Here is a 13,444-nt window from a genome sequence, read left to right on the forward strand (position 1 = left end):
CCCAATAGCCCACCGCCCACCTTTTTTTTTTTTTTTTTAACATCTTTATTGGAGTATAATTGTTTTACAATAGTGTGTTAGTTTTCCCTCTACAAAACCTTTTTTTTTTTTTAGGTTTATCAGTTTATTTATTTTTTTAGGTTTAACAGAGCCAGACTAAAATGATTGTGAGCTCTGCCACTGGGGAGGCTGACCAGGGGGTTCCAGGGCCCGGCGGGGGGGCACTACTGGATCCCGTCTGGGGTGCGGGCAGGGAGCCAGGGCTGGTCAGGAGTCACTGCCGGGTGACTAGCTTAGGGCCAGAGTTTATGGGGGTGTCGTGCATTCGCAGCTGTGTTGCCACCTCCCTCCAGCTGCTGTCCCCCACCTCAGCTGGAGGGGGATCTGGAGGGGCTGAGACCGGAAATTACCCCCAGAAAGAATCAGGGGGGATGACATGCAACTGCCTTTCCTAAAGTGTGTGGAGGTGAGGGGGGGAGTGGAAGGGGGGAGGGGGAGGGGAGGGTAAGGATGTGGCGGGGAGGGGGGAGAGGCGCCAGGGAGGTTTGTGTGTTTGGAGGAGTTGGGGAAGCATTTCCTAGTCTCTCCGCTCCCCGCCCCATTCATAAAGCCCATTAGCATTTTAAAGGCTGTGAGGAACCCATCTGTGCTGAGATTAGTCAGTTATTTAACCCAGTGTTTCCCCGCACTCATCCACCCTTCCTTGCTTAGCGCCCCTGAGGGAGCCAATCCAGCCTCAGGGAGCACCGTGGGACGCCCTGGTTCAAATGGGGGGGGCCCTGGGGGTGGGTCCTGCCTGTGTCCAGAGACGGGTCCAGCAGGGACCAGCCGGAGCAGCTCGGCAAACCCACACTCACCCCAGCTTCCCGCTTCCTGTTCCTGTGCAAGCAGAGGTGCTGAGGGCAGTTTGTTCCCCTTGCTCCCCCACCTTGGGCCTTTGGTGGGCGGGGGCTGAGGCTGGCTGATGGGTGGGGCGGGGGGGAGAACGCAGGAGGCCCGGGCCTCCCCCAGATTTGGGTCACCTTGGGAGGAGAGGGGTGCTGGTGGGCAAGTCCCCACGGGCGGGCCTAAGCAGATGGCCAAGGGGATTATTAAAATCCAGCTTTGTTCTCATCAGAGGCTGGGCCTGAAAGAGGCGGGGAGGCAGCAGGAGCCATTGTCCCTCACTTTGGAGTAGATTTTTCTGCCACAGCCAGGACGTGAAGAGCAGCTTAAGCAGGGAGAGGCTGCCTTCTGAGGGCCTGGGAGCCCACCCGGAACTGCCCACTCCTGACCTTAGGGTAGCAGAGGGCGGTAAGATAAGCTGCCTGACGTCACGAGGACCAGGGGACACTGAGGCACCATAGGAGAGTAGCTTTTTTGGGGACCTGCCTCCGCGATGGCCACATACATGACAGTGGTGGTGATGATGGTGATAGTGGTGATGATGGAGATGGTAATAGTTATAATATCGATGGTGATGAATGTGAGGGTGGTGGCTGCTCTTTAATGAGCACTCACTTTGTGCACAGACCGGTGAGTTCAGTCCGCTGCCCTAGCACTCAAAGGAGGGTGGTGGTAGAGCCTCAGTGTGAACCCAGGCACTGCAGAGCTCACACGCTAAGCCAGAGATCAGCAAACTTTCTCTGCAGAGGGCCAGATAGTGAATATTTTCAGCTTTGTGGGCCACATATTCTCCATGGTTAACAACTCATCTCGGCTGTTGTAGGATGAAAGCAACCACAGACGATACAAAAGCAAGCGAGCGTGGCTGTGTTCACTAAAATCTTGTTCACAAAAACAGACTATAGTTGCCAACCCCTGCTTTAAACCACCTGGGTCTTTAACTTCAGAAGGTCTTCCTTGGCCATCTCCCTGACTCTCTACTTCTCTCCCAAACACTAGACCATTTACCATATGAAATCCATCCTCAAATGTTGGAGATCTGCTACAACTGAGAGATAATTCCTTTACTTGTTGATTGACACATTCATTCAAAGTCATTAATTGCTGTTATTATCAAAGTAATGATAATTATTGGAAATATTTTTATTAATAACAAATATTAATTATTATATTACTGTAATATAATTATACTTGTTCTGTGTTAAATATTAGATTGATTACAATATTATCATGATACATTATAACAACTATTATTAATAAAATTATGAATATGGAAAACCATAGACTTTGGGGTCAAAGCAGAGTTATAATCCCAGCCCAAGGATTTTTCAGCTGGAGATTTTGAGTAAGTGACTCAACCTCTCTGAGTCTCAGTTCCCCCTTCTGAAAGATAGGCATATGGTGCCTCCCTGTCAGGACTGCCATAAAGAGAGAATGAAAGGATATGTAAGTCCTTGGCCCAGTGTTTGGCCCCCACCCAAGGGTTCCACTAAAAGGTATTACTTATTATACAAAGGCATGTTTGTTGAGCGCCTGAATGATGGCATGAATGAAGGTGAGGCCTTTTGGGTGGGTTTGCGCCAACCCTTGGCTCTGCTGTGCCTCTCCTCCCTTAAAGGTGAACCTGTACTTGGACCCGCCCCAGCCCAGCCACAGCATCCACATGGGGACGATGCCCCAGGGGACCAAGGTCTTGTCCTTCACCATCCCACAGCCCCACTCTGTAGAGCGGTGGCCGGGCCCTGCCAAGGGCCTGCAGGCCTCTGAGGCTTCAGGTGAGTCTGGGAGAGGAGATGTGGCTAACGGGCTCCTCTGTTGTGACCCTGCTCTAGGGACACTTGGATCTCCCTGGGGTGGCACTGGCGTCAGGCCAGGGGAGGGAGGGAGGTGAGGCCCCTCTGGCTTGAAGAGGTCCAATGGAGATGTAGAATGTGTCTGCTTTGAGCCAGAGCAGCCTGGGAGAAGCCCTAGCTCTGCCACCTAGCAGCTGTGTGATCTCGGACGAGTTGTATGACAAAGAGCATCGTCACTGTAGAGCCCTCACCTGGTGAGGTCCCCACTGGTGTTACCCCACTGACAGTCAAGGAGACCAAGGCTCAGAGAGGTGAAGACATGTAGAAGGTCGCACTGCTATGGGGGAGGTGGGCATTTGAAGCCGCATCTTTCTGAGTTGGAGCCCACACTATTGACTGGAAACCCAGAGGCCTGGCTTGGCTCTAGCTGTGTCATCCGGGGCTGATCCACACCTTGTTCTCTCCTGTAAATGGGGACAACACTGCCAGGCCCCCTCCTCAGGTCGATGTGAAGATGGCACGATCGTGAGACGGCTGAGCTTTCGTTCGAGGATGGGGGTGGTGGGTTTGAGGTTCAGCAACAGTCTCTCAGGAAGGACTGTTCTTGGCCCCAGCATCTAGTGGCTGTATATTCCAGGGTGGCCATCAGCTGAAGGAGACCTGAACCCCTCCTCGCACCCCAGCACACCCGCCCTAGGGTGGCTTGCGGAGGACCCGGGCATTGCCCAGGACCAGCCCTCAGCGGAGCAGGCCCAGGAGCTGACTTCTCGGGCCAGTCGGTTCCTGGCCAAGGTGAGTGGAACCCCGGCTTCGCCCACGAGAGATGGAACTCACCTGGAGAAAGCAGAGCCTCTGCCCGCTTGGATGAGGGGCTGTCTGCGAGGCTCGTTCATTATTCCCCCGCTGGAGTTAACTTGGAAACAGAGCCTCCCTGACGCTGGCTTTAGAGACCTCCTGGCTCCAGCCTCCTCCTTGTCACCCAGGGCTAGATTTAACTCCCTTTTTGGCATTGTGTCTCATCAAACTCTCTCTAATTGTGCTTGAACCTATCTCCGGCTTCACTTCTGGGGGAGACTCTCTGCTTTTTCAGGATTCTGGAAGGGTTATGGAACCTCCACTCTACCTTCTCCTCTTTAGGATAGATCACCTCACTGCCTTAGTTCCTTTCGTTATGGAAATCAATCCTCAGTCACTTCTCAAGGGGCCTTTATATTTTCATCCAAATAACTATGAATTGTTTGCAGGTCTGTTTATAACTATACACTTGGCCTTATTCCAAAAGTACTTTAAAGCAGCTTAGAAAATACATGCATTGTAATCACATTCTGAAAACAGAAGTGAGGAAACTGGGGCAAAGGGGAAGTAAGGATAGGAAAAAAATAAAATGAACTTAGGGAGAAGTGAATAAACAAAATGTTCTGCTGGACCCTGAATGCTTTATCAGATTCACATTTGGTTTTGAGCTTCCTGGCTGTCAATGCAGAAAGGGAAATGCAATAGTTACATCACCGTGTCCATAAGACATATTCTTTCAAAGAAACACCACCAATTCTTTCTTCCCTTCCTTCCTTCCTTTCCTTCTTTCTTTTTTGTAACATATTTATTGAGATATAATTCACATAACATACAATTCAGTCACTTAAAGTTAATGCTTCAGTGGCTTTTAGTGTATTTACAGTTGTGCAGCCATCAACACAATCAAGTTTAGAACATTTTCATCACCCACTAAGAAACTGCGTATGCATTACGCAGTCACGCCCCGTTCCCCTTCCCTGCAGGCCCTGGCAGCTGCTCATCTACCTTCTGTCTCTTCGGGTTTACCTGTTTTGGACATTTCCTATAAATGGATTCATGTAGCGTTTGTCCTTTTGTGTCTGGCTTCTTTCACTTAGAATAATGTTTTCAAGGCTCATCCATGTTGTAGCAGCATGAACTTTATTCCTTCTTATCACCGCCATTCCGGGTCCTGTAACTGGAGAGATGTTTCTCCTTGTCCTGTGTGCTGTAAAGCAAAGCAAAGCCAAGGTCACCACACTGAGCAAAATCTGGGGCACCAGCTGACCCCTAATGATCCAGGCTGCCCTGTCCATACAGGAGCCACTGGTCAGGTGGCTAGTGAGCACTTGGCACGTGGCCACTCCAAATTGAGACGTTCTGTAAGTGGAAAACACATACTGGATTTCAGAGACTTTGTGCAACAAAAAGAATATAAAATTTTCAACATATTTTTTTACATTGATTACATGTCAAAATAATATTTTAGGTTTATAAAATACATTATTAAAATTAATTCACTTGTGTCTTTTCACATTTTTAGTATGGCTCCTGGAAAGTTTTAAATCACATATGCAGCTTGCATTACATTTCTATGTTATGTTATATAAATTATATAATGTAATTATATTAGGTAAATTTCCATATTACATTTTGGCACTGATCTAGAGCTTTCCTAGAAATGCCAGAAATCTCCAAATTGTCTTTGCCTTTTTTTTCCTAATTAAACATATTTTTGTAACAGTAATAGATACCCATGGTAAAGACCCTCACACGGGACAAAGAATATATTCAGTGAAATCTTTTCTTCCACTCTTGCCCTTCTGCTTCATGCAAAATGTTTAATGCACACACATGCATTTATAGAATTGGTCACATGAGTATGTACACTATAATGTACCTTGACTTTTTTAATGTCCCAAATTTGAATATTTCTGGGTAGGCAACAAATTGTCTTTGTTCAAAGTTCAGAGGATACATATAGTAGAAAACCTTCCTCCCATCTTTATACCCGCCCACCACCCAGTTCTCCTCCCTAGAAGCAATTAGTATTTTAGTCTCTTGCATCCTGATAGAGAGAGTTTATAATATACCTTCTAGAGATAGTTTATAATACATAAGCAACTGTGTTTGTATTTTTCCTTCTTTGTTCTCTTCGTATCTTATACAGATGGTAGCCTACCATAAGCACTGTCCTGTACCTTGATTTGATGCTGAAAAGTAGGTCTTGGAGGCATTTACGCATGAGAACACACACATGTGCCTTCATCTTCTGGATGGCTGCATACCGTTCCACAGATAGGCATTCAGACTGTTTTCCCGTTGCCCCAGCGCCCACGACAGCGCTTTGCTGTCGATAAATTCCTGGAGGTTTCACTTTGATTTTTCCTAAGGCTGCCATAGCCAAGGCCAGTGGTGGACCTCTTCTGGCACCCGCCTCTCCGTGCTTGTCAGAAAACCCACATCCCAAGGCAGGGCCCAGCTCTCCTTACCAAAGTGTGACTGTGGCTAAGTGTGGGAGTCCGTAGGACTTACCTTCTGAGCCTGGATTAATGGAGCGTGTTTCCTTCCCTTTCCAATTCCCAGGTGGAGTCCTTTGTAGAACTGCTGCAAGCAGGACAGCTGACACCCCAGGACCAACTCAAGGTACTGCCCACTTCAAGAGATGCCTTTGGAGCTGCCAGACAGCTGCTCTGTCTCCCATGGCACAGGCTCTGAAGCCTCGTTTGCTGCAAGACAGACCAGAGAATCCCAGACGTTGTGTCTCCTTTTAGAACAAACAGCCCCTGATTAGCTTTCCGTGATAATGATCATTATATCACAATAGTCACCATTTATTAAGCAAAGATGCTGGTGTGCCAGGCCCTGTGGTAAGCCCTTGATGTACATGATTTCATTTTATCACCATAAAAACCCGACAAGGCAGTTACAGTCATCACCCCCATTTAACTGGGACGAACTGAAGGCCAGAGGGGCAGCTGGAAGACCACACAGCCAGTAGACGGCACAGCCCAGACCCAGGTCTGTCTGATTCCCAAGTCCAGGGTCTTAATCGTTGCCCTGCACAGCTTCCCACGGATTATATTGCCTATTGGCAACCAGGAAAAGGCCTTTTCTTTTTATAATTTTCCTTATTATAAAAGTAATTGCTAGAATTTGAAAACTGGGGGGAAAAGGGAAAGAAACCCCTAATCTAACCATTATTGGCTTATTTCCTTCTGGGCTCTGGTATTTCTAGATAACCGCGGTCATATATAAAATTTAGATTTCTGATGCATCAGCCAGGGTCCCAAGAAGATGGAGCTCTCAGAGCTGCAGAGTGAAGGGACTGTTAGCTGGGTTGCGGGCAGCAGCCTCAGGGAGCCCGACCAGGACAGGGAAAGCCCAGCGACTAGCACCTGCCCGGAGCAGTTCCCTCCCAGGTCTCTTTCCTCCCACCCTGTGACCTCTAATAGATGCCTCCCATAGACAGGCCCCAGGGGAAACCAGCAGGTCAAGAGCCCAGCTGATGCTCAAGGCACAGAGCGGGGTGGGGAGAGGAGCTGAGGGAGGGTGAGCAGGGCAAATGCTACGCACTTGGTTTGATAGTTTTTACTGTTAATTTTATGTCACTAAGAGTTATGTTATTATATAGATGTTACACACATCCTCCAATTACAAAATGGGATATGGATTGTATTATCTCACTGAGTGGATGATCAAGGACCTTGAAAATCAGAACCAGTCTTTTTCTTCCCCCTCTCCTGATTCCCCCGTATGCAGGGCGATTGAGAGCTGTTGGAAGATAAAGCTTGACTGGGGGCCAGACTCTAGCTTGTCCTTGGCCTCAGTCTATCGTCAGCGTAGGATGAGTGAGATGAAGGTGATAAAAAGCCAGGGATAATGAGCCCACCTCCCATAGTTTTAACCTCCCATGAGTTAGCTGCTATCATGTTTACTCTGGGGACCTAGCATAATCGTTGGGACCATGGGCTCTGGAGCTAGAGGGCCTGGGTTCATATCCCGACTCTACAACTTGCTCACTCGCTGTGTGACCTTCACTGGCTTAAGTAACCTCTCTGTGCTGTAGTTTCATCCTGTTTAAATGAAGATGATAAATTACCCCTCTCATTAGGGTTATGTTGAGGATTAAATGAATAATGCAAAGGGCTTTAGACAGAGCCTCAGTGCTCCATAAATGTTCGTTATCATTATCAACAGTATGGTGGTGATGAGAATACCATCTGTTGTGATAGTCTATAAGGATTTGGGAAAAGAATGACTCATGTTCCAAAATCCACTGTTTTGAGAATCGAGGATGAGGATGTAAGGTCTCTCAAGTACTAGGTCCTTATGGGGATATAGTGATAGCGTATTTGACACGATGACCATCATGGAACATTGGGTTCTTGTAGGTCTACCCAGGAAGGACTGATACCCTCTAGGGCTGGTGCCAGTGCTCTAAGCCATGCCTCTGCCATACCAATCTGATGGCAGGGAGATTGACCAGAGTGATCAGGCTCCAGAGGGTACCAACCCCAGCCTTCCAGATATTCCGGGGCCCGGAGGCCTCCGCAGTCCCAGAGTCCCATGCCCCTCCCCTCCCCCAAAGAGCTGTCTCGCCCACTGTGTCTGCAAGGATGGAGCCCACGGGGGCTGGGCACTCAAGTCTTCCTGGCCTGTCTGGTTTCAGGTCTTCCAGCAGCTAAAGGCTGCCCACGTGGCCCTGGAGGAGGAGTATCTGAAGGCCTGCAGGGAGCAGCACCTGGCCCAGCAGCTTGCCGGCTCCACGGGGACGCCCGGGAGATTTGATCCCCGCAGGTACACGCTGGGGAGAGAGGCCTCCAAGGACAGATGGGTCAGGCCCTGGGTTCCTACCAGGAGGGGGACAGTTTGTCCTCATAATTCACACACTAGGGGACCAGGGGGAAATCCTATCCCAATTAACAACATGTCCAGGTGGGGAATACTTGAAGGCTGAGATTTGTGTCCTTTTGAACTCCCTTCAATGAGAAGTGACCTTGGAGATGAAAGTTAAAGTCCCTCATTGGACAATGGGGAAACTGAGGCTAGAGGGGGAAGGGATTTACTCAAGCTCCTGCAGCCGGGTGGTGGCAGAAGGGGACTCAGGCTGAGGCCTCCTTATTCCCAGCGGCGTCCACTTTCACCTTGTTGATTTTGCTCTCCACATAATCTAAATTATGATGTCAGATGCACTCTCCATGGGCATCTCTGGGGCCTCTGCTGTGAAGCACAGCCTCCCAGACCTGCCTGATGTTTCCTCGTTCCAGGGAGCTGGAGGCAGAGATATTCCAGCTGGGCATTCGCCTGGATGAGCTGAAGGACCACATAGACCAGAACCAGCAGGAGCCTGAGCCAGCCGGGTCAGCTTTGGCTCTGGACAGCTCCCCAGCCATGCCCTCCCCCCAAGAGCCAACGGGCCTGCCCACTCCTTTGGAACAAGCCCCTATGCCAGCTATCCAGACCCTCTGCCCTGAGGTACCTCTTTGCCCAACCGTATTGGACTCTTCCTTCATTCACTGTTTTCTCCATTCATTAACTTCTTCATGACATATCTGAGAAGTTTGTACCATGGTCCAAGACTCATGACACATGGTGGGAATTCAGTAGAAAACAACTGAAATAATAGGTGGCCTGTACCCTCATGGAGTTTTCTGTCTAGTTGAACTAGCTACCCAGTTACTTAACTATAATTTTTTTTTTTTTTTGGCGGTACGCAGGCCTCTCACTGCTGTGGCCTCTCCCGTTGCGGAGCACAGGCTCCGGACGCGCAGGCTCAGCGGCCATGGCTCACGGGCCCAGCCGCTCCGCGGCATGTGGGATCCTCCCGGACCGGGGCACGAACCCGTGTCCCCTGCATCGACAGGCGGACTGTCAACCACTGTGCCACCAGGGAAACCCCTTAACTATAATTTTGATCAGTGCTCTGAAGGAGAATTATGAGGTTCTACGAGAGTAGATAACAGGGTAACATATCTGAGTTTAGGAGGTCAGAGAAACTTTCCTTGAGGAAGTAATGTTTAAATGAGATCTGAGGGTGAGTAGGAATAACTAGGTGCAGAAAAGCCATCTGGTGGGAAAAACAGCCTGTGCAAAGGCCCTGTGGTTAGAGAATGGACCCTGATGGGGGCAGTTGTCTAAGAGGCAGCGGAGACAGGCAGGGGAGGGGAGGAGGCTTGGGAGGCAGGCAGGGGCCTCAGGATGTAGGTATGTGGGTCTTAAACTCTGCTGGGATTTTCAGCAGGAGAAGATACCAGAGGATTTGCAGGTAGGTCAGAAGTGGGGAGGTGGCGGGCAGTTGGAGAGATGTGCATGGACTTGAGAGAGGTTTAGAAGGTACATTTGACTGGACTTGGATTGGTGATGAGAGGAAAGGAGCAAACGATGACCTCCAGACTTCTAGCTTTTAGTCCTGGGTGGATTGGGGGACTATTCACAGAGGTGGTGACACTAAAGAAGGGCTGTACGTGGAAGGGGCTTTGTAGAATTCTCTCTAGCCCACATCACAACCCCATGAGAGACAGTCATCTCGAGTGCATCATCTTGAGGGGCTCCCCTGCTCCCATGGTGAAGGTGTTTTGAGGGGCTGGGTGTCCATGTTGGAATGGAAATTTGGGTTCAAATCTAGGCTCTGCCCCTCACTTCTGTGTGACTTTAGGCAAATCATTTGAGCCTCAGTTACCTGTCTGTAAAATGGGCTGTAATAACCTAGGTACTGGTGGGATTGTTGTGAAGTGATATCTATACAGCGCCTGGCACGTAGCAGGGGCTCAGTCAACGGCAGTCAGTATCGAAGATCGCAAGATCCAGTCGCTACTTTTGCACACATAAAAGGATGATAGGGTAGTGAACCTAACCTATTTCTTACTCTTTGGCACCCAGCGTGAGCCTGGCATAAGGTGGGTCCTTAAAAAGTGGTCTTAGATGTCTGCTGAATCTCTGCCCCTCCTCCTTTCTGGCCGCAGCTTGACGCCATCATCACTGGCCCCCACCCATCGCACGTGAACTTGGATCTGAGCGCTAGCAGCAATGAAGTGGAGGACAGGCCGCTGGGCCTCCCTACCCCGCTCAGGCACAAGGAGCTGCGGGTGGAGCAGGATCTCCATGGCCTCCTAGAGCGGTGAGTGCCCACCAGGAGTGAGGCCAGGGTGTTGGGTCCAGTGGTGGGATTTTGCTGGCCCTGCTGGGCAGAAGTCACGCTCCTCTGTGTTCTTCTGCAGGTACCTCAGTGTGAAGTCTCTCCCAGAAGCCCTGAGGCTGGAGGAGGAGGAGGGGGAGGGGCAGGGCCACACCCTGGAAGTTGAGGGGCCAGCTTCAGCTCCAGGAAAAGCAGCGGCCACCAGGCTCCCCACCAGAGAGCCCCCAGCACAGACTGAGAGAAGTCACGGGGGCCCCCTCGAGTATGTCAATGAGCCTCCCCCGCTTGTCCCACACCAGCTCAGAAACCGCAGGGGTGGAAATTGTCATAGTGAGCTAGACAGTTTAGAAACGGCCTTCCTGACCTGTAGCTCAGTGTCTCTCTAAAATGTACAACATATACCATTGATAGCATTTGAAATGATTGGGTGTTGTGGGACGAGGTTTCTGGTAGGACAGATGCAGCATTAAATAACATTACTCTCCTTCTCAGTCTCAGACATTCCATGTACATCAAAGAGAAATCTCAGTTAGGGCTAGTAATGTCTTCAGTGCCTCTCTCGATCTTCCTTTAAAAAGAGAGAAAGAGAGAGAAAACAAGCAGGCCTCAGGCCCAGAGCCTTTACTAGGCAACAGGATCTATCTAGACCATGATAATATTGTTTTCATGTTCCTTGTATTTACTTGCAAAGTTAGTTTCTATTTGTAACATGAAATACTGGTCTTCTGTTTATAACAGTGACATAAAGTCTTTCTGAGTAGATTGAAGTTGATGGAAATGTCTGGAAGAGAGAGGATGGAAGGCAATTCCAGGAGCCTGGGAAAGGATGCTTTAGCGCATCTCTTTCCACACTATTTCTGCTGCAGTGTATAGGGTGGGTTTTGTAGGCATCCCCATTTTACAGTTGAGAAAAGTGAGGTTCAGAGAGGGGAGGTGCCTTGCCCAAGGTCACACAGCGAGAGGGTGGCAGAACCAGGGTGGACACACAGGGGTTCCTGACTCCAGAGCTTGTGCCCTAGACTGTGTGGCCACCGGGACAGGGCTGCCCAGCCCATGCCAGGGCTCAGGGCCAGTGTGTCTCTCCTTCCCTGCCAGGGAAACCGTGGAGCAGATGGCGTCTGTGCAGCCAGCAGACTTCCACGCATCTGTGGCCAGAGACAGGCACCTGCAGGGCCTGGACAAAGCTGAGGCAGCTCCTTCAGGCCCAAGCAGGGCCCCCCCACCTCAGGGCACCAAGTCTGCGGAGTCCCACCAGAGCAGTCTCACCAGCCTAGAGGGAAGTGGCATCTCTGAGCGCCTTCCACCGAAGTCTCTGTGCCAAGCTGGCGGGCCCCACCTGGAGGTACGCGTCTGCACGGGGCACGGGCTCAGAGCCTCGGGGCCATTCCCTGCACCTCCTGGAGCCTCCTGCCTCCAGGCCTTTGCTCAGAATGCCTGCTACTCCTGCCCCTGCCAGTCACAACCCTGCCAACATTCAGGGCTTATGCCATAGCTCCCCACACCCCCGTCCCTCTGCCAGGAGCTCCTCTTCCTCCTCTGAGAGCTTGTGATTTGCAGGAATCAGAAATCACTGTGGAAATGTGACTTATGTGATGTATCTTCCCATAGAAAAACACATACGTATGCATGTGTACACACACACACACACACACACACACACACACACACACACACACACACACACACACACACCTGTAGTGCTAATGAGCCCATGGTAAGGAGTCTGTACTCAACCATGAACTCATTGAGGGCAGGCACCCGTGTCTCTCTGTTGGCCATCTTTGCACCTTGCATTAGATGCAGTGTGTCGGAGGTGTGGATATTTGATCAAGTTTATTTTCCCAATTCATCAGGCCCGGGCCTTTCTGCAGTCAGGTGGGACCGTGGTGTTCCAGGCCCAGCCTGGAAGCCGTGTGGACATGAGACTCCCATTCCCGCCACGGGACGTTTCTCCTCCTCTTTCTATCCTCAACTCAGGATATGTGTCAGTATGTCTCCCAAGGGCCCTGGCTCCCACCCCTCAGGAAGCGGGACTTGCTCAGGGTCTTCTTGGGGCGTGGAGTCCCTGAGGTTGCCTGGGTGCTCGTGCTGCAGGACCCTCACACCCTGGGCCCGTCTGTTGGGAGCTGGGCCAGCCTCCCTGTCGGTGAGCCTCTGGAATGTTAAGGCCCAGGCCAGGACTTGGGAAGGGTTTCCCAGTGTGCCTCAAGCACATTTCTCTGATCTAAAGGGACGCTGTCTCTTTCAGGAGCCCTGGATGGCATCCCCCGAGACAGACAGTGGCTTTGTGGGCTCAGAAACCAGCAGAGTGTCACCCCTCACTCAGACCCCAGAGCACCGGTTCTCCCAGATCAGGTATCCTGGGGACCCCATCAGTGTCACACGCCTGAGATAGCCTGAGAATCAGAGTGCCTGTGAGCTCAGAACAGGGACAGATGGCCTGGGTGTTCTCGGAGCCCACACTTCATCCCCCCAAGGATGGTTCATGTCCCCCATCTTATTGATAGAGGGGAACTGAGGTTCAGAAAGGGAAAGTGACTTGCCCAGTGTCACTCCGCCAATCATCGACAGACTGGGAAGTAAATAATTGTTGAGCAAATGGATGATGAAATGGTGAATGAATAAGGTCTGTAGGGAGGGTGGCGTGACAGAGCCACCAGGTAGAGTGATAGTCTCCAAAGCTGGATGCAGGCCCCTCGGGCTACCCAGGGCTGCCTGCGAAGGAAGGATTACAAATTTTATTTCTTTGTATATTATCTAAAAACGAAGTTGAGCTTTATAATTTTGTGTGAGTAGGCAGATGTACAGTTCTGCAGTTTATAAAGAAAATGCGTGTATAATGGGGGTGCATCCT

At 50.4% G+C, this 13,444-nt stretch overlaps 1 protein-coding gene across 2 annotated transcripts in view; it reads left to right on the forward strand.

The window, feature by feature from the left end:
* AKNA (AT-hook transcription factor) overlaps positions 1–13,444 on the forward strand; it is a 52,491-nt gene that overhangs the window by 23,187 nt on the left and 15,860 nt on the right. For both annotated transcript variants that reach the window (XM_059071315.2, XM_067040899.1), the window contains exons 5-13: positions 2,504–2,660; positions 3,316–3,470; positions 6,039–6,098; positions 8,125–8,252; positions 8,723–8,930; positions 10,418–10,572; positions 10,673–10,852; positions 11,686–11,932; positions 12,839–12,945. In XM_059071315.2, the coding sequence (XP_058927298.1) occupies positions 2,504–2,660; positions 3,316–3,470; positions 6,039–6,098; positions 8,125–8,252; positions 8,723–8,930; positions 10,418–10,572; positions 10,673–10,852; positions 11,686–11,932; positions 12,839–12,945 (1,397 nt within the window). The remainder of the gene's footprint in view (positions 1–2,503; positions 2,661–3,315; positions 3,471–6,038; positions 6,099–8,124; positions 8,253–8,722; positions 8,931–10,417; positions 10,573–10,672; positions 10,853–11,685; positions 11,933–12,838; positions 12,946–13,444) is intronic.

Source organism: Kogia breviceps, chromosome 8 (genome assembly GCF_026419965.1).
Source record: "Kogia breviceps isolate mKogBre1 chromosome 8, mKogBre1 haplotype 1, whole genome shotgun sequence".
NCBI lineage: Eukaryota > Metazoa > Chordata > Mammalia > Artiodactyla > Physeteridae > Kogia > Kogia breviceps.